Source organism: Poecile atricapillus, chromosome 13 (assembly GCF_030490865.1).
Source record: "Poecile atricapillus isolate bPoeAtr1 chromosome 13, bPoeAtr1.hap1, whole genome shotgun sequence".
NCBI lineage: Eukaryota > Metazoa > Chordata > Aves > Passeriformes > Paridae > Poecile > Poecile atricapillus.
Genome location: NC_081261.1, coordinates 6819615 through 6843729, shown reverse-complemented (window position 1 = coordinate 6843729; position 24115 = coordinate 6819615). Strand labels below are relative to the sequence as shown.

At 55.2% G+C, this 24115-nt stretch overlaps 1 protein-coding gene across 1 annotated transcript in view; it reads right to left on the bottom strand.

The window, feature by feature from the left end:
* The window catches only part of PDGFRB (platelet derived growth factor receptor beta), a 29563-nt gene extending 9495 nt beyond the window's left edge, over positions 1 to 20068 (bottom strand). Inside the window, exons 1-14 of the mRNA XM_058848642.1 lie at positions 19695 to 20068; positions 6866 to 6942; positions 5580 to 5876; positions 4893 to 5162; positions 4490 to 4617; positions 4031 to 4205; positions 3262 to 3454; positions 2937 to 3052; positions 2280 to 2406; positions 1936 to 2147; positions 1197 to 1291; positions 812 to 944; positions 301 to 405; positions 92 to 202 (exon numbers count right to left, since the gene is read on the bottom strand). Of these exons, the coding sequence (XP_058704625.1) occupies positions 92 to 202; positions 301 to 405; positions 812 to 944; positions 1197 to 1291; positions 1936 to 2147; positions 2280 to 2406; positions 2937 to 3052; positions 3262 to 3454; positions 4031 to 4205; positions 4490 to 4617; positions 4893 to 5162; positions 5580 to 5876; positions 6866 to 6914 (2011 nt within the window). The 5' untranslated portion in view covers positions 6915 to 6942; positions 19695 to 20068. The remainder of the gene's footprint in view (positions 1 to 91; positions 203 to 300; positions 406 to 811; positions 945 to 1196; positions 1292 to 1935; positions 2148 to 2279; positions 2407 to 2936; positions 3053 to 3261; positions 3455 to 4030; positions 4206 to 4489; positions 4618 to 4892; positions 5163 to 5579; positions 5877 to 6865; positions 6943 to 19694) is intronic.
* Between the last annotated feature and the right edge of the window lie 4047 nt (positions 20069 to 24115).

Genomic DNA, 24115 nt, shown 5'->3' with positions numbered 1-24115 from the left:
AACAGGACTTATTCTATCTAAGGACAGTTGTCCTCCTAAGCACAGCCCAGGGAAGCAGAAAGAGGAGACAAGGTGCTCAGGGCTCAACTACCTCCTTTGGTGCAGGCCCCCAGCAAGTTGACGATGTTGAGGTGAGGTCCCAGGTGGCTCATGATCTTCAGCTCGGACATGAGGGCTTGCTTCTCACTACTGCGGGCTGTGGCTGTTGGGGAGAGCCGGTGTGAGCAGCAGGGCAAGGAGAGAAGAGCGTGGCACTGATTGATCTTGTGGCTTTAGGGTGGGAAAAGGGGCAGAACTTACACTTGAGCATTTTGACTGCCACTTTCATGGTGGACCGTGAATGGCTCAGGCCATGGGCTGTTGCCTCCACCACACGACCAAAGGCACCGGAGCCGAGAGTGCGTCCTGCAAAGATACAGCCAGGAGACAAAGTTGGCAGTGACCTAGAGGAGAGATGAGGAGCCTGGAAAATACAAACTGCTTGTCTGAAACCACACCAGCCTTGCTGCAGTCATTCTGCTGGGCATGGACATGGCCATGAGCTATGATGTTTGGGCTTGGGGCTGGTTTCCAGAACTGCCAGCTACAGGGTGGGATAGCCAGGAACAACAAGGTGCTTAATGTCAAAGGAGGCAGCTGGCCTCCCACCATGGTCCTAGATGATCCCCCCCATTCCAGAACCACATTGTATCTCCAGAGATCTCTGTGTCTCTTCTGGGTTGGTCTCTTTTGGACATCTCAACCCCAAACTTATCACCCCCAGACAGCCAGGACCTCAGGAATCCATCAGTTGCACCTGCAGAGCCTTTACCTAACACCAGCTTGTCCCTGGGCACCTCCCAGGTGGAGTCATAAGGGAGCTGCATGGGATCCACATAGATGTACTCGTGCCCATCAGAGCTGACTGACTCAATCACCTTCCAGCGGATTTCATAACGAGGTTTCTGGAAAAGGGAGCAGAGGGAAAAGAGACATCTGAGAGGCTGGGAGTCAGAGAGGGCATGGGGGATGTGTTTGTTAGGGAGCCTTTGGTCCTTACAGCCATTGTCTTGTTCCCCATCTACCCCAGAGATGCCAGGGGCATGCAGGAACTGATGGAGGCCGATAGATCCTGATGCAGCTGGGACATCATCAGGCCCAGCCACCCTAACCCTGGGGTACCACTGTGACAGCCTGGGAGCACTCTCCTCTTTTACCTTCTGCCACAGCACGATCAGGATGATCAGCGAGATCACAGTGAGGACCAGCAAGGCCAGGATGACAGAAATGATGACCACCTTGAATGGCAAGGCTACAAAGATAACAGAGACAGCAGTCAGACTCTTCCATCCCTCCACAGCCTGAGCAGCCAGGGAAAGGAGGTGAGAGCAGTGCAGAGAGGTCCCTGCACTCTCCTCCCCCAGACATTGACCCTGAGCTGTTCTCTGGGTAGGGACAGTCTCCTCCTGGGCAGACTTTCCCAGCACTTGCAGAGCCAGTCCCCCAGGGATGATGGGGTGATGGGTTGTTACTGGCTTCTGCCTCAGGAGCAGTTTGGCTACAGGAAGGTGAAAAGATCTAGAGAGGCTGTTTCGCTTGGGGGAGAGCTGGCAGCCCTGGGCCTGAGCTTAGACCATCCTTCCTCATATTTGGGATGTTCAGCACATGGATATTCAAGTCCGTGGCACCATCTAGTGACCCATGGGCTAACAACAAGACACTGGGGACCTGCTCAGGCACTCTTGTCTTGCCTCCCTGGAGAGGTGACCCTGCCAGTAGTGGGAAGAGCATATCCATGGCCATTGGACATAAGGGCTCCACACTGCAACTGGAACAGTCTTTTCTGTTCAACCCAAAGGAAGCTTCATTTGGGACAGAAGAACCCAGGTTTCCAGGCTGGAGACACAGAAAGGTCAATCTCCCCACTGCTGGCTCAAAACTTGTCTCAGCCCTCACCGTGTGGGACCAGAGTGATGTCCTGGGAGTTGGTTCCCAGGAAGTTCTGCACAGTGCACCTGAGGAGCAGGGGCTCGTGCACCCTGTGCAGCTGCAGGGTGCTGTTGACGCGGTAGAGCTGCCGCTCCGCGTGGTACGAGGCGTTGGTCTGCACGCCGATCTCGGCCGACTCGTTCCCCAGCAGCCGGGTGGGCTGTCCCTTGCTGCTGCACCTGGTCCAGAGGGGATAAAGGCACCTGAGAGGCAGCAGGGACCACATGCCACCAGAATACAATTAAATAACAGCCGATTATTCTAACAAATAAAAGCCCAGCTGCTCTCATGGCCTCCATCCCTCCACTCACCATTTGATGTCGCTGCAAGTAGACCAGCTGATCTCTGGCTGGGGCATGCCTTCAGCAGAGCATGTTACTGTCTGCTCCCCACTGCTGGCACTGCTGTTCTCCTTGAGATCCACCACTTTAGCTGGCACTGAAACAAAAAGACAGTGATGGGAATTAACCTTTCTTTCTGACTGCAGGATAGAAGGGGAACATGATTCCTCTGGGGAATGTGAGTCTACTGTATCCCTGCCATAGTCTTGGGATGAGGTAGGACTCATCACGTCCATTGTGTTTTATTTTTGAAAGGGAAAAGTAAAAAGAGTAAAGTTTGAGGGGATTATGGAGGAGATCTACCCCCAGGTAGCTTGACTGGAGAGCAGGGTGAGCATGGAGGAAAATCGTGGACATCACAGCTGTACAATCATCTCTAATCTACTACCCTGGGCCAAGCTGATGTGTCTGTGCTGCCTCCCTGTCCCCCTTGCTCTGAGGCCAAGTGTGAGATATTTCACCCAAATGAGTTTCTTGCTTGAAATCTCCTTCCTTAAGCAAGACCACTCTGGAGCTGCGGCCACAGGAGTAAAGGCTTCATTCTGGGGGTTCTGCAGCAAAGGATGGTGCCACCCCTTGAGGCTGCTCCCACTCTCCTCAGCCATATGTGTGCATGCCCATCCTCACCATTTATCTGCAGATGGAAGGAGAGCTCCTGCTCATCATCATCATTGGAAGCCCGAATGGTGTAAAATCCTCCTTCTTCCTGCTTCACCCGCACCAGCACCAAAGCTGTCTGGTACCTGGGGGAGACACAGTCCCAGATGGGATGTGGGAAGGTACCCAGGGACTGAGAGTGCTTGGAGGCAACCAGCTCCCACCCACCTGAGGAGTGCTCGAAATCCACTCACAGAAAATTACTCAGTAATCAGCTGTGTCCAACCAGCAATTTGGAGATTCCTTTGTGAGTTACCCCCTCTCTGCACCCTGGGGAGGAATGATGGGCCCGTACCTGGTTTCTGACAGGTTCCTGCTGGTGATGGTGAACTCGCTGCTGCTTTCCATGGTCAATGTCTTGTTGTTCTTCAGCCACACAATGCTGGGCTGGGGATAAGCCTCCACTTCCACCAGGATAGTGTGGCTCTTGTGGACCTCAGCATACACCGTGCTGGGCAGGTGGGTGTGGAAGTGCACAAAGCCATGCTCTGAGGCAAGAGAAAGAGGGGAGTCAGAGAGGGGAACAACCTCCTCCCTGGTCCTTTGGATAAACATGGATCTGGAACAAAACTCTTTGAACACCCAGAAGTGGTAAGGCAGCTCAAATGTATCCCTCAAGACCTCAGGCTTGTGTCTGAGGGGAGTGTGGATGCAAAGCCACACTGGAGCAGAGGAGCTCACAGGGCAGAAGCATGTGCCTGTTATCTTGTGGAGATAATGGAAATGGGGCAGTTTCCTCAAATTACATGAAAGAAGGTCAGATGCAGACAGAAAACAACATGTCTTCACCCTGGCACTGCACAGTGCAGAGGAACTCCTACCGATACCCTCAAGAGTTTTAAAGGGTCACAAAAGCCATGAAGGGAAATTTGGGATGTTTTGAAGCCAAGAAGCGGGCAGGGGTGACATGGGGTGAGATTTGGCTCACTGTCATGGTTACTTAGAGCAGAAGTGAGGAGGGTAGAAAGCTGGAGGCTGTGAGAGAGGAGAGGGGGTCACTCTGGGACATCCTGCCTGGACGCCCACATGGTTTGTTGGCTTTGGGCGTGTGGGCAGCAACGCACCGATCACTTGGACAGTGATGTCTTTCCTGTCCGTTTTCTCATGGTAGCCCTCAGAGACATTGCAGACATAGGTCCCACTGTCCTCCAGCTCTGCGTTCTGGATGATGAGGATGGAGCGGATCTCATGAGTGGATCCAGGCAGGAAGTCAGTCACTGGCTCCACAGCTTTCCCTGCCTGCAAAAAGGGGACACAGAGACATGGTCTGAGGAGCCAAAAACGTGTTCTGCCATTGGGCTCACAGGGAGGGGGGAGAAAATGGTAGAAGACCCCAGTCTGGCTGCCTCAGGACAGGGAACATGCACCGATCACAGACAGTCTTAATGCAAGCTTATCCCCATCAAACCTTTCTGCATGGCTACCCATAATTTCTGGCATGGGATATTGATGAGTGATTGCCATGGCACATCTGGGCAAAGGCTGGAGCTGCTGCCCAGAGCCTGTGGGTGTGGAGCACTCACTTGCTTGCGGGGATAGTCCCAGTTGAAGTTGACCAGCTCGTTGCCACTCACAGTGCACATCACGGTGACATTTTCTCCCTGGCGCACCATGGTCTGCACTGCACTGATGGAGACATTCACTGATGACACTGTGGAAAGGTGGAAGAAAGGAATGAATTATGAAGGGATAAGTGGGCACCCAGTCCATTTACCCTGGGGAGACTGGTCCACTGGAAACTGTCTTCCCTGAGGGATGGAGCTGACTTGTAGGCAAAACCCAATTTCTAATGGAGACAGGACTAAATGCAGCCTCCAAATTGATCATCACTGAGGAGACAGAAGGAGAGCTTTGGTGTCTCCTGCCACTGGCCTGAAGAAATAGCCACAGAAGGTGCACAGGTGTGCTCAGACAATGTCAGCTCACCCTGGATCCTGTAGACATAGAAAGTGTCTGAATCCACCTCCTGGTCATCCACAAATGTCCGGCAGAAATAGGTCTTATCCTCAAAGAAGCCCTTAAATCCCTGTTGTGGATCATATGTAGCTGGGATGGGGTTCTCCACCTTCTTCTCATAGAGGGTGACCTGCATCTGTGGGTTGGTCACACGGCATGGGATGACAGCCTCTGTGTAGCCCGTGATGAAGATGAAGACCTCTTCAGAGGTGACTGCAGGGAGGAAAACCAGGGAGGGATCTGTGGGAGAGAGGGAACATTGGTTAGAGAAAGCTGCTTGGAAGCTTAACCAGGGCTAATTTGTGCTCCTCCAGTGACTCTCCACCACAGGGCCCTGACTCCATGCTAGTGGGATGTTTCTTCCCACACTTCCCTTGGGAAAGTAGAGCTGCATGTTGTGTGCTCATCAAACGTCTCCTGGGAGAGACCCAGCACCATTGAGCACCACTGCTCCCCCACCACTTGTCCCAACACACCACACTCTTCATGAGCTGGCACAACAGAGATGTGCCACAGCCAGAGACCTACCATGAGGGCTATTGGAGAAGGGATTTGGGGAGGCCAGTTGCTTGGAGACAGAACAATAAGTCAAAGCCCTCTTTTTCCTGGTTGCTAAACCCCATGGAAGCCCACAGGCAAGGACATGCCGTCCCCTACCTGGAACGTAGATGTAGAGGGCTCTCCTCTCTGTTGGCTCTGGAGCCTGCTCAGGGCTGTAGGTGCACGTGTACTCCCCGGTGTGATGGCCTGTCACGTTCCTGAGGGTGAGATTGCTGACAAAGACACCGTCCCTGTGCTCCAGCGAGGCAGTGAGGGGCTGCCCCTCCCGTTCCCAGACCAGCTCCCTGTCCCCATAGCACAGGAGGGAGAAGGTGCTGTGGAGGCTGAGGACAAGCTCAGTGTCTCTGGGTTCGATGTGCAGCCTGCTGTCCCCAAACGTTACCTCCAGCAGACCTGAGAGAGAAGTGACATGAGACCAAATTGAATTCTTCTGAAATCCACACCTCATGGCAATGTGTTTGCTTTGTAGTGTCAGCCTTTACACTGAAAAATAACTTTCCTGAGTTTGCCTTCCCTAGTGTAATCACCACTGACAAACCCACAGTCTCCTCAAAAATGTCCTGCTAATCGAGACCTCGGTGGGTCACCTTTAATTCCCTGTACCTCCTGCAACCCTTACTGGAGAGCAAATTAGACATCACAGGATTCAGCAGTATTCAATGCAGCTAATTGGTGTCTGTGGCAATATTGGGTGGAGAATCCCCAAGGAGAATAGGAGGCAATTCCCTGCTCTTCTGGCTGCCTGTCCACATGTCAGACAGGACACAGATGAGGCTGAAACAATGTCAGTTTACAAGAAAGTGAAAAAGGAATGAAAGCAAAACCTTGCAGGAAATCCTTTGGAAGTAATAAAGCAGGCAAGGTCTTCCTGAATGACTCCCCATGTCTCTCCCAGCTTCCTCGCTTCACCATCTGCCCAGATGTCCCAACAGGGCTGTGACATGCTCCTCTCTGGTGTCCCCACAGGTGGACAGGACAGCTGGGGACAGCTCCAGAGACTTGCAGCAATGCTGTGAACAGCCCAGGTGCAGCCAGGAGCCCTGGTGCCTTGCTGTGAGGGGCTGTTGGATATATGGGATCTGACCAAACCCCTCCTGCTGTGGGATGTCCAGCTAATGTGGGTTCTCAGGTGTCTGCTAAGGAAGGTCTGGGCACACCTGGCACTGCTGCCTGTGGAAAGGTCTCCTCCTCTCACTGTGCTGTGCATCACCATGAAGCAGGTGGGGACTTTACATCCACCCTGCCACAGGACTGTGCCAGCCCATGGATCTGAGGCATCAGCAGGGATAGATGTGCCTGGAGCACGCTGTGCACCCCAGTGCTTCCCCATGGCACTGCCCCCTTCCTCCCACCTCACACCCCTGCCCAGCCACAGCACTCACCAGTGAGGATGAGGAGCCAGAGACACGTCTTGAGAGCGGGGCACAACATGTTGGGCTCTGGGCTGGGTGTCTGAGTCCTGTCAAGAGCAAAGTGACATGAGCACAGCACTCAGCAGAGGAGGGATCACTCATCTGTCCTGGGCAGGGGTCCCTAAGCCCCCAACCAAGCCCTGGCCTCACTTCTCCACCTCAGAAACCTTCCATCTCTCCAATTTTCAGCCTTTCCCTCCTGGGGGAGTGGTGCTTCCCCCTCATGCTGGATCTGCAGTTTCTAAGGCTTCTCCCACTGGTAAACAGGGATTTTGCTGGAGGCTCCAGCAGTTGTGTCAACTTTTGCTCATCTCAGCTGGAAATGCCTCTCCCCTCCTTGGCAGAGTCCTGTCTTCCTCCCTCCCTCCCTCTGCTTTACCATTTGCCTTTTTTCCTTAGTTTTTCTTCCCTCAGTCACAGTGAGATAAAACTTGCTAGAAAACAGATCCCCTTCAACCCTCCCACATTGTTTGCTCCTTCCAATGAAATAAAAGAAGCCTTGTCATGGCACTTGGTTGCTGGCTGGGGTTAAACCACAACAAGCCTGAAGAAACTCCACCAAAAATTGAGTTTCTTGGATTTAACTTTTAAATACATAAATTTAAGAGAATATCTAAGAGTTTTTTTTAGTTTAAAAACCTTCTAATCAACATTTCTCAAGAAATCTTTTCCACAGAGCTTTTTCAGCCCTCCCTGGCACAAACCAGGAGCCAAAGGAGATGAGGCCAGAGATCCCTAAGAGCAGGGCTCTGTCTCCTGTGTATTGGGGTGACAGGTACCCCTCCCCATGGTGCCTGCAGGGGTGGGAACGAGTTATTCTGAAAAGCAAAATGAACACACCGACAAAGGGGAAGAGAAAAGGCTTTCTCTGTGCCTGGGCAAAGCCTGGGGGAAATGAATTCCCTGGGGAACTTGGGGATGTTCCTGCATGGAGCTGAACCTCACAGCTCAGCCACGCTGCAACCCAGGGTTGAGCTCCTGCCCTGCCTGGGCCACCTCCCAGGGCAGACCCCGAGGAGAAGCCCCCTGTGATGCTGGCAGTGCTCTGGGGAGCTCTTGCCAGGCTCAAGGAGGGCTAGTGGCAATCTGGACTTGCTGAGCCGGCCTCTTACTGAGCTCTCCGCTGCCTCTTGGCCCTGGAGCGGCCTCCCGGTCTGCTTGATGTTAAGGAGGAAATGGTTTTTAAATGACGTGCGCTTGTCAGATGTTTTTATTATTCTCTTGCTTTGGCTCAACAGAAGTCTGATCTACCACAAATCCTTCCAGGTCTCCAGCTTATTCAGCAGCGTCCATCTCCCTCTTCCCGAAAAAAAACCTCTATAACTCTTTCTCTCTCTTCGTTTGCCAGAGGGGATAAGAGCACTTCGGGCAAGAGATGGGGGTGGGTAGGATGAAAGGACCGAGGTGAAATTCAGGCTGTAAATGAATGTGACCTCCCTGAACCCACCCTCAGAACACCAAGCTGCAGGAGAGAGAAGGATGGACAATCTAATCTCTGCCCCCCAAGGCACTGCCATGAGAACAATTACCTTCGTTTCCCCATTCTGCTTTACAGAGGTGTGTGATTCATCCATTATTCAATGTTCAAGGTTGTAAGGACAACTGGGATCCTCTCCTTTCACCTCTCCCTGGCTGCACACACGAGCCAGGTTGTATCCACCACCCCAGCCCCCCGATACCTGTCTGTGAGCGGCCAAGATCCCCCCGAACTCATGCCCAGCTTTTACCTGCCCGTGCAGCGGGGCTGTCACTGTCAGTCCTGCCGCGGGCGAGCTCTTGGCTCCTGTCCCCACCCAGCAGTGATCTCTGCAGGGTCACTGATGGCCAAAGCCCTGCCCAGGCGGAGCAGGGAGCCGGGCACGGCTGAGTGCCGGTGCTGGGCTGGCAGGGGCGCTGCTCCAGCCACAGCCCCGCAGCCCCCGCCTGCCGCCTGCGCTGCTTTTAATAAAGCTGCTGCTTTTGCAGAAAGGCATTTCTCTTGGAGATGCTTCCCAGGCAGAGTGGGAGGGTGGCAACGTCTCGCAAAGAGCGGTGACCTCTCCCTTGTTTGTCTGCTCCGGCCGGGGCGAGAGGCTCAGAGGCGCTGGCTGAGCCCGGCCCGTCCTGCGAGGGGCAGAGGGACGAGCCTGTCCCTCCCTGTCACACGTGTGCTTGCACAGGCATCTCACAAGGGATGCCAAAGCACCCTGCCAGCCTCGAGAGCGCTTGTTCCTCTCCTCAGTCCCAGTTTTTGTTCTTAGCAGGAACTGTGAGTGCCGCTAAGAGTGCCAGACGAGGAGGAGCAATCCCACCCCGTGATACGAAAGCAGGCACCCAGGCGTAATCCCACCCAGCCAAACACCAGCACCTACACGATGCTCAGCTGCCCTGGGTGATCTCCTCTCGCCCCTATGGGTTAGCAGGGTGCCACACACCCCTCAGACTCCTACATCCTTCCCACAAGCCAGCACCTGAGTATTTTCAAGCCATGGGACTCTTTGCCTACACCCATCCAGGCACAATAATGGAGGCCAGGGAGCTCCTGCAGCAATGCCACGTCCAGCACCCTTCACTCAGCCCTGCAGCTCCCTGGCAGCCTCCCACCTTGTAGCCACCAAGGTGCTGTCCCAAATCTCCATCCCCATGTTACACCCCTCACCATCCTTCCTCCCCCCCAGCACCGGTACAGACCTTCCCTCTGCCCCTCTGCTGCTCCTCGATGTGAAGGCAAACCAGTCCTAGCCAGGCAGGGAAAGGAGCTTTTCTCTTGAGCCACACTGTTTATTATTCTAAAGGAGGAATTTGGCTGGGAGAGGAGACAGGAGGTCGGCTGGCTCGCAGGGCAGCAGCGCTGGCTGGGTGACACAGCCCCACACCACACTCAGCCCCACATCCCTGTGGGGTGGCTTTGCTCCCCAGGGGCTCAGGTCCTGGGAGGCCTCAGGTCCCCGGGGCCATGCTGGGGCTTGGCCAAGTGCCGTGGGGGAGGCTGGTCCCCGACAGCTGGCACGTCCCTGCTCGCCCCCACACTACGCCCAGCCAGGCCAGAGCCAGGCACTGAGGGACTGAGAGTGTCTGGGAGGGTTTGGAGCCCAAACAAGACACAGATACAGGCAACTGTCCCTGACTGGTGACACAGACACTGCCTGTCCTTATCTCCCCTCTGTAATCACACCAGCCTGGCAGAGCAGAGAGCCGAGTTTGCAGCGGAGATGAGGAGAGCTGAGCCAACCCTGGGGCTGCTGGCTTTCCCAGCTGGCAAAGGAAAATGTTTGAGGGCTGGCTGAGGTCAGGCACCGCTGGAATCCTCTTTGAGCATCTCTAGCCTTGAGCTCTTGAGGGGGTTTCTGGGGCATGGAATAAAAATGGCCACCCCAACATCCCCGAGCAGCTGCAGCACTGAGCACAGGCTCTGATGGCCTGTGATCCCACAGACAGGACACGGGCCAGAGGGCCAGAGCAGAAGTCAAACAGCACGGCCAGGGCCACGGCTGCGCCAGCACCGGGATTCAAGTCTCATGATTCCCCATCTCATGACTACACAGCCTTTCCAGAGCAGCCCGCTCCCATTTCTCCTGCATCCCAAGTCTGATGACAGCTGAGCTTTCTCCTGCGCCTCCTCTCCCACTCCCTCGCTCCAGTGGCCGGGGGCTGATGCCTCTGTGGCTGATGAACTCGGACAGGAATTTCTGCAGCTGGAGCAGGGCAACGCCCAGGAGTTTGGGTACAAGGAAGAGCTGTATCCAGCCTCTGCTGGGGATGGTACCATCTTCGTTTAGGGAGCCATCTCTACTATTCCTTGCACCTCAGAGTGCCCTGCTAAGCAGCTCAAGCATCACCAAACCCTACTGATTCATTAATGTTCCCCCACTCCAGACCTCTCTTGTTTAAGAATGCTCGTAAGCCTAAGATGCCTTTGCTAATGCCCAAAATATGCTGTGTGGGTTCAGTCTTCACTGTTCTTGGGTAACAAGACAAGAATTTCCTCTGACTTTGCTGTGTGCCCTGCCATACTCTGAGCCCCCTTCCCTCTGCACTTGCTCCCTGTGTGTCTCCCAGTATCCTGGCACAACACACAGGGCAGCCACTGCTGGCACAGACACTTCATGGCACTGCCTATCCTCAAGCACGGATCATGTGGGACAAGGCCATTCCCAGCCCTGTAAACATCATAAACCATGGGACAGGAGGGGTTAGGAACACCAAGGATGTCTTCCCAGTCCACTGCCCTCCTCCCAGCCTGCCTAGACCATGTTTCTTGCCTCTCCACAACCAGTGCCCTGTGCACAACTAGTGTGTGGGGGGTCCCACACGCACCCCAGAGCTGTGGGAGCTGAGAACCAGCCTGCAGAGCTGGTACACAGGGAAGGGGATGGCTCAGCATGCTGGGAACTGGGAGAGCAGCCACAGCCACCCTGGCAGGAGCTCTGGTCCCTACATTCCATTAGGCACCAGCAAGAGGATGCAGTGTTTGCTGGAAGTCAGGGTGCTGAGCCACCTTTCAGCAAATTCTGGTTTGTATTTCCAGGGGCAATTCCTGCATCCATTGCCCACATTGCTCTTATCTCTGGCCATGCTCTCCTTGCCCTCATTGCTGCTCCTGTGGTGTTGGGCAGAGGTGCTGGATGCTGGCCCTGCCCATGGGGACATCTCATCTGACTGGGATGGAGCTCTCACACAGCTGCCAATCCTTTCCCTTCCTCTGGATTTCTATTTCTAGCCCCTTTTCTTGCAGAGCTGTGCTTCCAGGCGCTCCCACAATGCTTGATGGCCCCACTGCCCTGCCAAGCAGGCAAAGGACATCTGGTGCAAATTAGCGGGAAGTCAAATATACTTTATTTCTTCTTTGTCTAAGCACATCTGAGTCATTAAGTGAGATCATGGGTGCCCATATGCAATAGAAAATTCCCTGTATGGATCCTGTGATCAATAGTGCTCACGGCCAGGGAGCAAAGGCACTCCTGGCAGGGGGATGGGGACACCATCCCCTGCTTTTGAAGGCAAAAGGCTCCCTGAACAAAGGCTGGTGACCCCTGAAACCCAAACCTTGCTTGTCCAGCAGTGAAACTCTTTGGCTTGTCCTGTTTTCCTCTGCCACCCTCCCTCTGGCCTCCGCAACTGCTTCTTTCCCACCCTTTAATCTAAATAAAACTGAGTGGTTGTTTCTTTTTCTTTTTTTTTTTCCCTTGGCTGGAATTGTCCGGAGTTGCAACATCTCTCCTCTGGGGTCCCTTGGCTCCCATGACACCGTGTTTACTCACAGGCCAGATTATCACCACAGAGCCCTTTTTCTTTTTCCCAGCAAAAGGCTAGAATTAGGCAGAGCACACACATGGGGACCCTGTCATCCCAAGGCCCATAAACGCCTGCTGATAAAACACAGGGGTAGGAAATCTGAAACCAGACTGAGGAGCAGCCAGGCTGGGGAGTCCCTGTGTCCCACAGACCATCCCTGTGATGAACACCTGGGGACAAAACCCTCCTCACCTGGCCACCTGCCAGTGCCAAGGGGGCCCTGAGGCTTAACCCAAACACGGTGAGACCAGAGGATGCTGAGAGCCCTGAGTACCTGTTGGCAATGTGCTGGATCTGGGGCTGTTTCAGTCTGGGGGAGGTGAAGTTTTGCAAACACAGACAGTGTCATTAATACCAAAACCCTCTGAGTGGTTTTGTGAGAGCTCCTTGGCTGTGAAGATGTGACTAAAGCCACAGTCTGGGTATGTACTGAGGTCTCTAGGAGACAGGCAAAGCATGGGCAGATGCCACCTCTGGGGACGAGTCCAGGGACACTGTGCCCACAGGAGGGCACGGCTCTCCTGCTGACCTCTGCATCGGGGAGCAGATCTGACATGACCAAAGCCCCTGCCCAGGACCCCAGAATCTGGTCCCCAGCCTCAGTGGCACCAGGAGAAAGTGGTTGTGTTGTCATGAGGGTCCTGCAGTAGATGTCAGCACATGAGGTGGCACACCCAGCCTCCTCCAGGCCAGCCTGCCACAGGCTTTGACAGCATCCAACAGAAAGATGAAAATGAGGACTGTGACCCTGAAGCAGGGGAGGGAGACTGCCATGGGGGATGACAAGTCCACAGTGAGCCCCAGCAGAGTGATTCAGCTGCCCTGGGGTCAGCCACGTGAGGAATGGGGTGGGGAGGCGAGCCCCACTCAGCCCAGCCTGACCATGGCCATCCTCCCTGTCCGAGTGAGGGGAGGCCACAGTGTCCACACACAGAATCCAGCAGATCTCCAGCCATGGGCTCTCCACAACTGTCTCTGTGAGGAGCCAGCACAGAGGGACGTGGGACCAGGGCGAGCCCTGCACTCTCACCCATATCCCCTCCTCTTTCCCCCTCTGTTTTAAGCCCATGGGAGACAGAGGAAATGAGTGACCCATTTAGTGCAAGTTCAGAATAAAAAGAAACATCTGTTTGGAGAGGTGCCAGTGTTATAAATAATCCCCCAGCCCCGAGTTATGGCATTCATGGCCCTTTTGGCTGCGCATGCTCCCCTGCTTCCACCTTCAGAGGAAACGCCAGACCCCGCAGGCTGCTCCCCGGAGCCTGCAGCTTGGCCTGGACTGTGGGAAAACACTGGGTGAGGACCAGGGTTCACCTGGGCCTGGGGAAGGAGGGAGGGGGTGTTGGGAGGAATGGCTGCCACGTGCCAGGCAATGCCCAGCTGTCCCTTGCTGCATCCCCTGCTCCTCACCCCGGTCAAATCCTGCCCACCTTGGCCTCCCTGGGACAGACAGTGTGTGCCAGGGCCATGGTGGTGCTGGGACTTCTCTGGGGTGGTGCTGGAGGCTGTCCAGCATTTTGGAGCACAGCCCTCAGTCTGGCATTGTGCATGTCTGGGGGTGCTCTCAGCGGGTGTGGGGAGCAGCCCCGTGCAGACTCAGGGCTCACCCCTTGCAGTGCAATGAACCCCCCCAGGGAGGTGCAAATGTGCCCCTTGGGAGCATTTCAGCCCTTCCCAGCGCTGTTTTCCAGTAAGATGCTCTAAAATATCCAACACAGCCCAGCCAGGGCCGGCCATGACTGTCCCCTAATTTCTCCATTACCCCTGACAGCAAAGACATTTTTGGGAGAACATACCACGCTGCTTCACAAGTATGTGAGCAATGTCAATTATGAACATGGCTGCAGGGACTCAAACCAGCATCCACACATCTCCCCACATCCTGCTGGCCCCTCCAGCTGGATAGCAAAGCCTTGGGGCTGGCTGAGTGACTCTGAGCTCTCCTATCCCTCCATCCCCAAACTGGCATATTTAGGGGTCCCAGCTCCTGGGCATGTCAGACTGGACGGGGTTTGCCTGTCTTGAGCAGAGTCCATCTGCTTACCTGCTGCTTCTCCCCACCAGAGCAGATAATGAGGGAAGCAGGGGACATGGAACCAAGATCAGGGACTATCCTGGCTTCTCATCCCTTGTCCTGGCATCCCCAGGGCTTTCCTCACTCTTATTCCATGGCTGCCAAAAAGCCATGCCTGCCTTCCCACAGTGATTCAAGGGGAGCTCTCTGCTGATGTCTGCACAGGGAGGAGAACAGTCCCCAGCAAGTCAGCACCTCCATCACCTGCTCACAGCCACTGATCCAGGGTGGCTGCTTTGGGGGGGCCAGGGCTGGAGCCAAAGGTCCCAGATGGCTCTAATTAACCCCTAATAAACAGTGAAGGGAGGGCAACTGAGGCAGAATGAGAAAAAGAACCATCCTAAACCCCAGTAGGATGCAGGGGCTTTGTAAAGCCCCAGGAGTAGGCAGAGTGCTGTGGTCTTACCAGCCCCATATCCCAGCAAAGGCTGAGCAACCTGATCCTCTTGTGAGCATTTCCCTGAGATCTGTGGAGGAGGAGATAATCTCTGTGGATGCATCAGCTCCTCGCAGCTGCCTCCAAGGGACCCAGACTTAATTGCTTTGTTCTGGGGTTTTAGGCTCTCGTGGCTGGGATTAGGCACTCACCATCTTTGTGGTCAGGGCACCCTTTGTCAGTCTGCAGGAACTGGAGAGCAGCCTGGCACTGTGGCCAGGGTGGGAAAGGATGGAGCCAGCAGTGCTGGGTGCGAAGGGCAGAGGCTGCTTGCAGAGGGGTTTTTTGTTTGGCCCTCTTACTTCTGGATTTCTGAGATGGAGCAAAATGCAACTTCTGGTGCAGCTCTTGGTGCTGTGAGCTGATTCTGCCCTCTCCTGCACAGGCTCATGTGTGGGGCAGGAAGACCAGGATGGTGTCACTTGGCACCAGGACTGCAGAGATGGATAATCTCCTGCTGGTCTGTACAGGCAGTGTAAGCCATTCTTGCCAACCCACATGCAGGGCTCTTTATAACTTCTCTTCTCAGTCACAAATCAGAAATCAGCTCCCCTCTGCACCCATGCTCTGCAAACAGCCCCTACCCCCAGAACCTGTCAGAACCTCCAGAGGAGAAGCTGAGGCAGGATTTGGCACCAGCAGCTGCCAGCACCCCCTGCCCTCCCCCTGAGCGCAGCTTTTAAATGGGCACTGAGTCCTGTTCCTGAATCAGACCATATTCTCCCAAACAGCTCCCAGGCTGGAGAAGGAAACTTGGCAGCTGCCTGTGGGGAGAGAGGAGGGGACCCCTCTCGTGGTGCCTGCAGCGCCCAGCCCCGAGGAAAGCAGTTTCTGTTCTGCCACCATTGCTTGGCAAAGGCTGAAACCAAGGTGACTTCCAGTTTGGAAGAGGAGAATGAGCTTGCAGAGTGCAGGGCTTGAAATGGTGTATTTTCTGCTGGCACCAGTTCAGACAAACCCACAAGCAAACATATTTTTTTGTATAAATAAGACAGTGTGTCTCGCCAGTTAAAGCAATTCAAACATGAATGTAGCAATTTAATTGGTGCCAATTGCTGGGTCTTGGTAGCATTAAGATTTCAGTCACAGCCTCTCTCTCATGGTAGCTGGGCCGGAAGAGGGGAGGCAGAGGGCCTGGCAGGATGGGGCTGAGGAGCAGGGCTGCCCATCTCCTGCTGCCTCAGGAGCATCACCCCTGTGCTGCCCATGGAGACCTGCCAGGCCCCTTCCACGGCAGGGAGAAGGTGTTCCATCTGTTTCCTGCTGGATTTCCAGGGTTTAGCAATCCGTGCAGTGCCCTGATATATCCCTGCATTCTCCAACCCTTCCCTGCACCCCACAGCTTCCCGCCAGCTCCATCACACACTGGCTCTTGCTGAGGCCAAGGAAGAGTGTAGGATGAGTGTTTGTGAATTCCTGGGTGGATAAGCAGGTGCCCCTGCAGGCATGGCCTGGAGAGGATGAGCCCATCCACAGGTGCAGGACAAACACCACACGCTGCCCACCCTGGCTCTCCTGGCACCAGCCTTTCTGTGGGAGTTTTGTGAGCTCCCTGCTCCCTGCATCGGCTCCTCACACCATGATCCTCTGGCTGTGCAAGCAGGGGGCTGCCAAGGGAAGGTCACACACACAGACCAGGGTATGCCACAGCCCGATGTGCACCCAGGGATACTGGAAAAGCAGGGTGTGAGGGGCAGTACATCACTGTACAGCTCCTGTTACCAGACTGGGGGACAATGGGCCCATGGGACCCCCTTGCTCAGCACATGACCCATGCCAGCACCCCTCTGTGCATCCCCAGCACGTGTCCCTGTCACAGCTGGCTCTGCTCCGTGTTCCCCACGCTGCTGGAACGTGCTGCCCTTCCAGGAGGAGGTGTCTCAGTGGCAGCAGAACAGGACAGAGGTGAGCTTAGCTTGGGAACCCTAATTAGGCAATGGGGGAGAGGAGGAGGGGGAACAACCACCCCTAAAACAAGCCTCGTTATGTCCGATTTGCCTGGCGGAGCGGAAGGAGCCTCCTGGAGCTGCTCCAGCCCCTCAGGAAACAATACCCAGTCTATACCCTCCCCCTGCAGCTCCTCTCCAGGGGATTTCTTTCCCTTGGTTCAAGTACAAACAAACAAACTCCATGCAGTGCTCAACTCCAATCCTCCCTTGCAGGGATAGGATACATCCAGCCAACCCCAAGCCCACACGGTCCCCAGCTCCTTCCAGCTCTGGGTCAAAGGCAGCCCCTGTTGCCAGCGCCGGCGCTGTGCTCCCACGGGATTCAGCCACCTCTGCTCCCTGCCCTTTGCCACTCCATCCCAGGAAGATGCTCTGCTGGAGCCTGACACTTTGGACAGCACTGCAGTCCCATCCCACTTCCCAGAAGTCACCAACACCAAAGGAACCTGAAGACCAGGCAGATAAGTCCCTGCCTGGAGCCTCTGGCAGCAGCTGGACATTTGGCCAAAGCCATGTCCAGCCAACAAGGTCTCGTTTTGCACAGAATCACTCCCGTAGCTAGAGAGCATTTCTCAATCTCAGCTTTCCTCTGGTGTTCACTGAGACAATCCTGTCTTGCTCTACTGCTGCAGACAGGCTCAGTGCTCTCCTCTCCCTGACAGTGTTCTGAATGCCTTGGAAATCCTGTCACAGACCCATCAAAAATGAGGCTGAAAGAGATCATGGTGTTATTGTCCTGTTGCTGTGCCCATGTCTTCCCAGCCAGAGTTTTCCCTGACGTGCTTTGAGACTTGTGAGGCTGAAGGAACTCAGCCTTCTGTCTTTAATCCTACAGACATTTGCCTAAAAGCTCTTTAATCTCTGTGATGACTTTTCCTGTGCATGAAGACTGTGTGTCACCTTCCCACAACACCCAGTGACCAATGAGCCACATCAGCCACTCTACCAGTCCTTTGCAGCTTCTTCTGGACTTCTCATTGTCCTCACTGCTGTCCCTGAGCCTCCCCACTCCATGTCTATCCCTGCTGAAGTACTCAGTGTCGCTTGCTGGGGAGGACCCATTCCCTCCACCCTGCCTCTCTGAGCTGCCTCCAACTATCCATCTTTCAGCAGATCCCTCAGGAAGAGCTTGGGTTTCCTGGCACCATGCTGCAATCTGGTTTGTGTCCACTACAGCCACTCTGGTTGGTTCTGGACTCTGCTGGAGTCCTTGGGATCCTCCCACGCTCCCATGCACACCAGCTGCCCACCCAGCTTGGTGCCATCCCAGGGTGTAGGATGTGTGCTCAGCCACCTCCCAGGTGGTTCATGTAGGGATTGCAGAGGACCAAGCCCAGGCCAGAGCCCTGCAGCACAAGATGTGCCCAGGACTGTGGACAACAAGCCACGGCTAACTTCTCCCTGGCTGCAGTACTGCAGCTGCCCATGCTTGTATGGACACTGACCATGGGCACCCCACGCTCCCAGTCCTGTGCAGGGATGCAGGAGGTGATCCAGGGACAGGGAACTGAGTGGCTGTTGTCTCCTTGCCTGCTCCTTCTATGACGACCCTTCATGCTCTTGAGCTGGAGGAAGGGAGAGCTGGTCTTAGGAAGAGAGAAAAGCCCTGTGCATGCAGCAATTGGGTTGCTGTGACTTGGTGCTTGTCCAAAACACCAATCCCTCCTGATGCACCGCCTGATTTTGGGCTCTTTCCTGGGCTCAGGGACATTGCCCAGGGTTGGTGGCTGCCACAACAGCCAGAGCACACCCAAACTTGGGTGACATCCCTGTCAAGGAATGACTCCAAGCCTCATGTCAGACCCAACCTGCCTGGCAGCTCCCCCTCCAAGCCAGCCTGGCCTGTGTCCTGTGCCAGGCAGAGCCACGTCCTTGACACTGGTTTATGTGGACCACACGAAACTCAGTCCTTTCCCAAGAGCATGGGAGGCACAGGCACTTTGTCCTGCAGGGCGCTGATGGGGAAATGACCCTCTCACCCACCCCTCAATGGCCCCTGGGAAGTACTGGGTCTCAACATTGCTAATCCTTGTCATCAGTAGGAAACCCTCTGAAAAGATTGGGTCAAACCCGCCAACACAGGGTTTGCACACCAGATCAATTGCTTTAAGCTATTTGCCCCATGCTTCAGCAAAAAGCCCACTTGCTCTGGGACCAGGGTGGAGGAGCACAACATCTCCTTCCACCACAAATTCTGTTTTGAATGACTCTCAGTTGGCAGGTGAGTGCAGGAGCTGGATACTCTGAGCCCACAGTGAGCACCAAAGACCCGCAGGTCATGCTCACCCCTGGGCTGTCAGAGCTTTGCTCCAGACCAGCTCTGCCCTGCTGGAGGCCCTTAGCTCTTGTGCTTTCAGGACAGCAGAGTAGTTGCCCACATCCATGCCTAGCAGGGTTTTTTTAACCAAGCTCTGCCCTCTCCAGTACCCAGCACTACCAGGCACAGACCCTGGGCAGGGCAGGGCTCCCTCTCCATGGCCCACAGGCACAGGAGCCCTGCCCTGGCCACAGGCAGAGGTGACATGGTCCTTGGAGCAGCCTGCACTCAGGGATGGCCGTGGATGTGTTTGGACAGGCTGGCAGTGGGGTGACCCTGCTCTGTACCTCTCGAGGATGTCTCGCTGGGCATGGTGAGCAGCCTCTGCCCCGTGCACACTCCAGCCCTCCCACAGCCACCAGCCTGCAGAGCCTGATCCAGGGAGAAGCAGAGATCACCTGGGCCCTACTCCCGCTGCAGTGGGATCCCCCCTTCCTGTCCTACAGCCGCAGCATCCCCTGGGCTCCTCTCAGCTGTCCCAGTCCAGGACCTGGTGAGAGCTGATGGCACGGTTTTTCCCTTGGGATGCCACAGAATTCAGCTCCTTTCCACCAAACACCATCTCCCCAGAGCCTGGTGGAGCATTTCAGGCTACCAACCCCTTGGAGGGGAGCAAAGCCCCTTCCAGAGCAACGGGCTGGCTCAGGGACAGGATCCTTAGGGATTGTACCAGCTCCAAAGGGACATTTCCCATCTGGAGAGCCAGAGCTGAGCAGGAGGGCGAGTCAGCCCCGGGGACGAGAGCTTACCTTGGGCAGGGTCCCACCAGCCGAGTGCCTGCGCCGCACGTCCCCGAAATTCCTTCCTCTCCTCCTCCGCACTCTCTATCTGCTGCCTGCTGAGGCTCTCCCTGCCCTCCCAGCCTTCCCCAGCCGGCAGGGCTTTCCCACTTAAAGGCGAAAGAGAGGGAAAGAAAGAAACGAAGTGGAAGGGGAGGAGGGGGAAAAAAAAAATAAAATAAAATCAAAAGGCGAGGCGAGGCGAGGCTGTGCCAGGGCTGGGCTGCGGCCAAGCCCCTGCTCCGCTCCTCTAGTGCATGTCAGCAGTGCCCTGGGCAGCCCCCAGCCCAGCTGGGAGGGGGTTCAGCCTCCTCGGAGCAAAGCCCGGGGCCGAGGGATGTGCACGCGTGTTGTGTGCGTGTATAAATAAAAGAGACCTCGGGAGGAGGAGAAGGGGGGAGGCTGTTTCGCCAATGAGGAGCGGAGCTCCTCCGACTTCCTCCCTCCACCCTCCGTGGGGACCCTTCGCAGAGCAGAACTGGAGATTAACGCCCGGCGGACCAGTGTGATGGGTGGAAAAAAAATAAAAATAAATAAAGAAAATTAAAAGGAGGAGAAGCCAAAGTGGCTGCGAGGAGAGGGGAGTTGTGCTGCGGGCTGCGATGGGGCAGGCGATGACGGCCCGGATAACAGGGAACAAAAGGAGCTCGGACCGGCCCGACTATCGCCTCCTTAAACCGGGGGGAAGGAGCTGCTCTCTCCCTGTGTCTGCTTTCAATTCTGGCCTTTTTCCCTGTTTTCTTTTTCTTTTATTTTCTTTCTCTTTTTTCCCCTCAAGCCCCCCCCTCCCGTTTTCTTTTTTTTTTTTTTTTTCCCTTTCTCAGGATATGAGGGGATGTTTAGAAAATCCACTGCCCACGCCAGCAGCTGACTCATGTTTTTATTAAAGAAGGCCTGTACTGAACTGACTCCGTGTATTCCCCCCAGATGCCTCCCTGTGCTGTGCTGGCACTGCAGCCCCTGGCCCCTGACCCCCGACTGCCCACTGCCCCTTGGGACCACCAATGCACCCTTGCAACTCTTGTTGTTTTTCAGAAAAGGGGAATTAAAGGTCATTGCAACAGGGACGCTGCAGCAGAGGGTGTGTTTAGCTGGGGGGTTGGGGCTGTTGGGGCTGCTGAGGGCACAGAGCTGCAGAAGTGGCAGGAGAGATCACCTCAGCCGTGCCATCATCTCAGATATCCTACACCCCTACTGCTCTGGGGGGATGGAATCCAGGTGATGAACCAGCTTCAAATCCTCCCAGCATCTTAATGAGTTCAAACCGAGTTTCTGAAAAACTTTCAGTAGGCAAAACGTTATCATGTGTCCAGAAGGGGATTTTTTTTCAATTTAGCACTGTAACGGGACAGGTCATCTTTGGATGAAAACTGCATTTTGACCCATGAGTTCTTGCCACCGTTTTCATCTCAGGGATGCTTAAGGGTGGTCAGGAATTGGAACAGGCTGCAAAGGGAAGTAGTGAAATCACCATCCCTGGAACTGGTCAAAAATATCTAGATGTGGCACTTGGGGACATGGTTCAGTGGTGAGGATGACAGTGGTGGGTTCAATTCAATAATCTTAGAGGTCTTTTTTAACCTTAACCATTCTGTGTTTTTCTCTCTGATCCAAATGAGAAAAAGTGCAAAACTGCACTGGCTATCCTGAAAAGATACCTGTCCATCTTCCTTTAATTTTCCTTTCTAACATTTAAAAAGCCCTCCCCATAATGACAACACTGCTGAAATCTGGGTTTCTTTTTTGCAAGGCAGCCTCATCCCCTCCTGCCAAGCTAGTAAACGCCTGCACAATGGCCACTGGGAATGATTCCCTGGCTGGACCAGCCCAAGAGATTTGCTGCTTATCTTGCATTATCTCCATGTTGTCTTTGTATCTATGGAAAACCAAAGGGGAGGTGTTTATTCTGTGCAGCTGTGGAGGGTGAGGAGAGCCAGGCTGCAGCACCCAGGTTATCCCTGCGTGCCACTGGGGCTGGTGTGCCAGCTCCGTGCCCTGGCACCAGGATAGCTGCAGGAGGGATGCAGGCCTGGCTTGGATGGATTCCCCAACTCCAGACCTGCTGGTGTCCCTGTGTCAGGGGCCCTGTCCCCTCCCTGGGCTGAGGGAGGCTGCTGTGCAGAGATGGAGCCAGCGAGCGTGAGAGCAGCTCGTGTGGGGGGCAGGCGGCAGAGGGGACGTGCTGTGCACATGGCTCTTCCCAACGCTTTTCCCAAGGGACACAGATGTGTCTGGTGGGTCCATGTGTGGGGACCTAAGGGCTGCTGGGAATTGCTCAGCAAAGCTATTTCCTGGCAGTGTCCCCGCTCCAAGGACATGACTGCTCCAGACAGAGTGGGAGAGAGAGAAACCCACTGGTGCAATGCTGCTGGGCCCCTTGCATTGGGGATGGGCTACCTGGGATGGGCAGGGGGTGGAAAAGTTCACACAGACCATGCTTGAGGGCAGAGCACCCTGAGCCTGAAATGGGACATATTCCCCCTCTGTCCTTTGCAAACAGATGGCACCAGTACCCACTCCAGGCTGGGACCAGGAACAATCTGGCAAACAAAACCTCCCAGTCAGTGAAGGCCAGGATTCATTGTTTGGGGATGCTGAGAGAGCCTGGGGAGCCCAAAGCATCCCGGCAAGCACATGTCAGCCCACTCTGTACATCCCCAGGGAGCATCCACAGCCGCACACTTTGTTTAGGAACAGCACGTTGGGGTTACGGCAGCTCCTGGGAAAGGCCAGCTCAGAGGAAGCACCAAAGCCAGAGGAACTCGCCTGTGCAAGTGTGTGGGTGGAGGGCAGCAGCTCTGCTACTTCAGCCTCATCAGCCCTTCATTGCTCACCTCTATTTTTGGCGCCTGCACCCCCCTTTGTGGTGCTGCAGGACCCAGTGGTCCCCCTGGGGCTGGGACAGCTGCAGTGTGGGATGCCAGACCCCTCTCAGCTGAGAATTCCAGCCTCAATAAGCATAGTTAAGTGCTAATGGGGGCTTGGGGTCATGTAGTGCAGCATCTCTGGCAGGGAAATCAGCCACTGAGGCAGGACTTTCCAGGGTATGTGGTCTGCTCTGGCATCATCTGGATCAAAGCAGGTCTCTGAACTCCTGTCCCATCCAGGAAGAGCTGAGACCATAGAGAAGAGCCTATATCCCATGCCTGACTTGGAGGAGAGAGACCAGAGCCAGGTGACCCAGGACAGTGGTGGAAACAGCCATGCCAGGGTCAGCATGTGCCATGTGCCAGCAGATGACAGGAAAGTACGAAAGGAGCAGCAGATGTTGGCCTACCCCACTTCTCTGATGGTTTGATGAGGGCCAGATTTGCTCCAGCTCCAATTTTTCAGAGCCTCTATCAGCTCTAAGTCAGCCCAGGAATTTCAGCATCGCTCTGAAGTGGTGTCAGGCCGCAGACCACAAGAGAGGAGTGGTGGGTGCCAGGGAGCACAGCACCACATCTGGGCAGCCCGTCTGCTGTGGCAGCTGCCAGCACTTGCTCCTGGCTGGATCCAGCTCCTGAGCCCTGCAGGGAGCTGCACCAAGGCTTCATCCAGCATCTCTAAAGCTCTGCCCTGGTGTCCAGAGGAGCCTGTACCCCATGTGAGTGTGTGTGGTCCTGCTTTGCCAGGGTGGGTGACATCAGTGCCCAGGGAAAAAGAGGAGGCATAAAGTGCTGGGCTTCTTCCAAAGTGACCGCGTGCCCAATCATAACATGAAGGGGGCATGCTGGGGAGTACCCTACAGTATTCCCCAGCACTGGGAATGCTCCTGCAGCACTGGGAATGCTCCTGCAGCACTGGAAACACTGGCCATGGACACCACAGGGTGCCAGCAGTGTCAGGAGGTAGCACTGGGCCATACACACGTGTGGTGCTGTGTCCTTGTGGGTGCTGGCCCGTTCCCTACCTCCCCTGGGCTGGGGCACTCGGAGGAGGCAGCAGGCAGCAGACGATGTTATCCCACTGCCTTTCCCACCTCGGGGCCTTTCCAACCCCGTCCCACGCACTCTTCCTAACCCCCACCACGAACCTCGGTATTAAATGTGCTCGGCAGAGCCCCGGGAGGCAGCGACAGGCTCCTGGGTGAATACTAATAACGATGCCGTCCGCTCGCCCCAGACTTTCCCACACATCTGCAGCCACTTAATGTGGGAATCGTTAACCCTCTGCTTGCTCCGTGCCTGAAACACAGCGAGGGAGTGAAACCAGGATGCTCCCCACCAGTGCAGGGGGAGTCACAAACCCAACCCACTGAGAGCAGCACGCACACGTGCTGGGAAGTGATGAGGGATGCCAGCGTGTGTCCCTGTCCCCAGTGCCCTCTTGAGGATAGTCACAATATTTGTGGCCTTTGAATTTGCCAGGGAAGCTGATCCAGATCCCAAAGAGGATCACTGAGCCCTGGA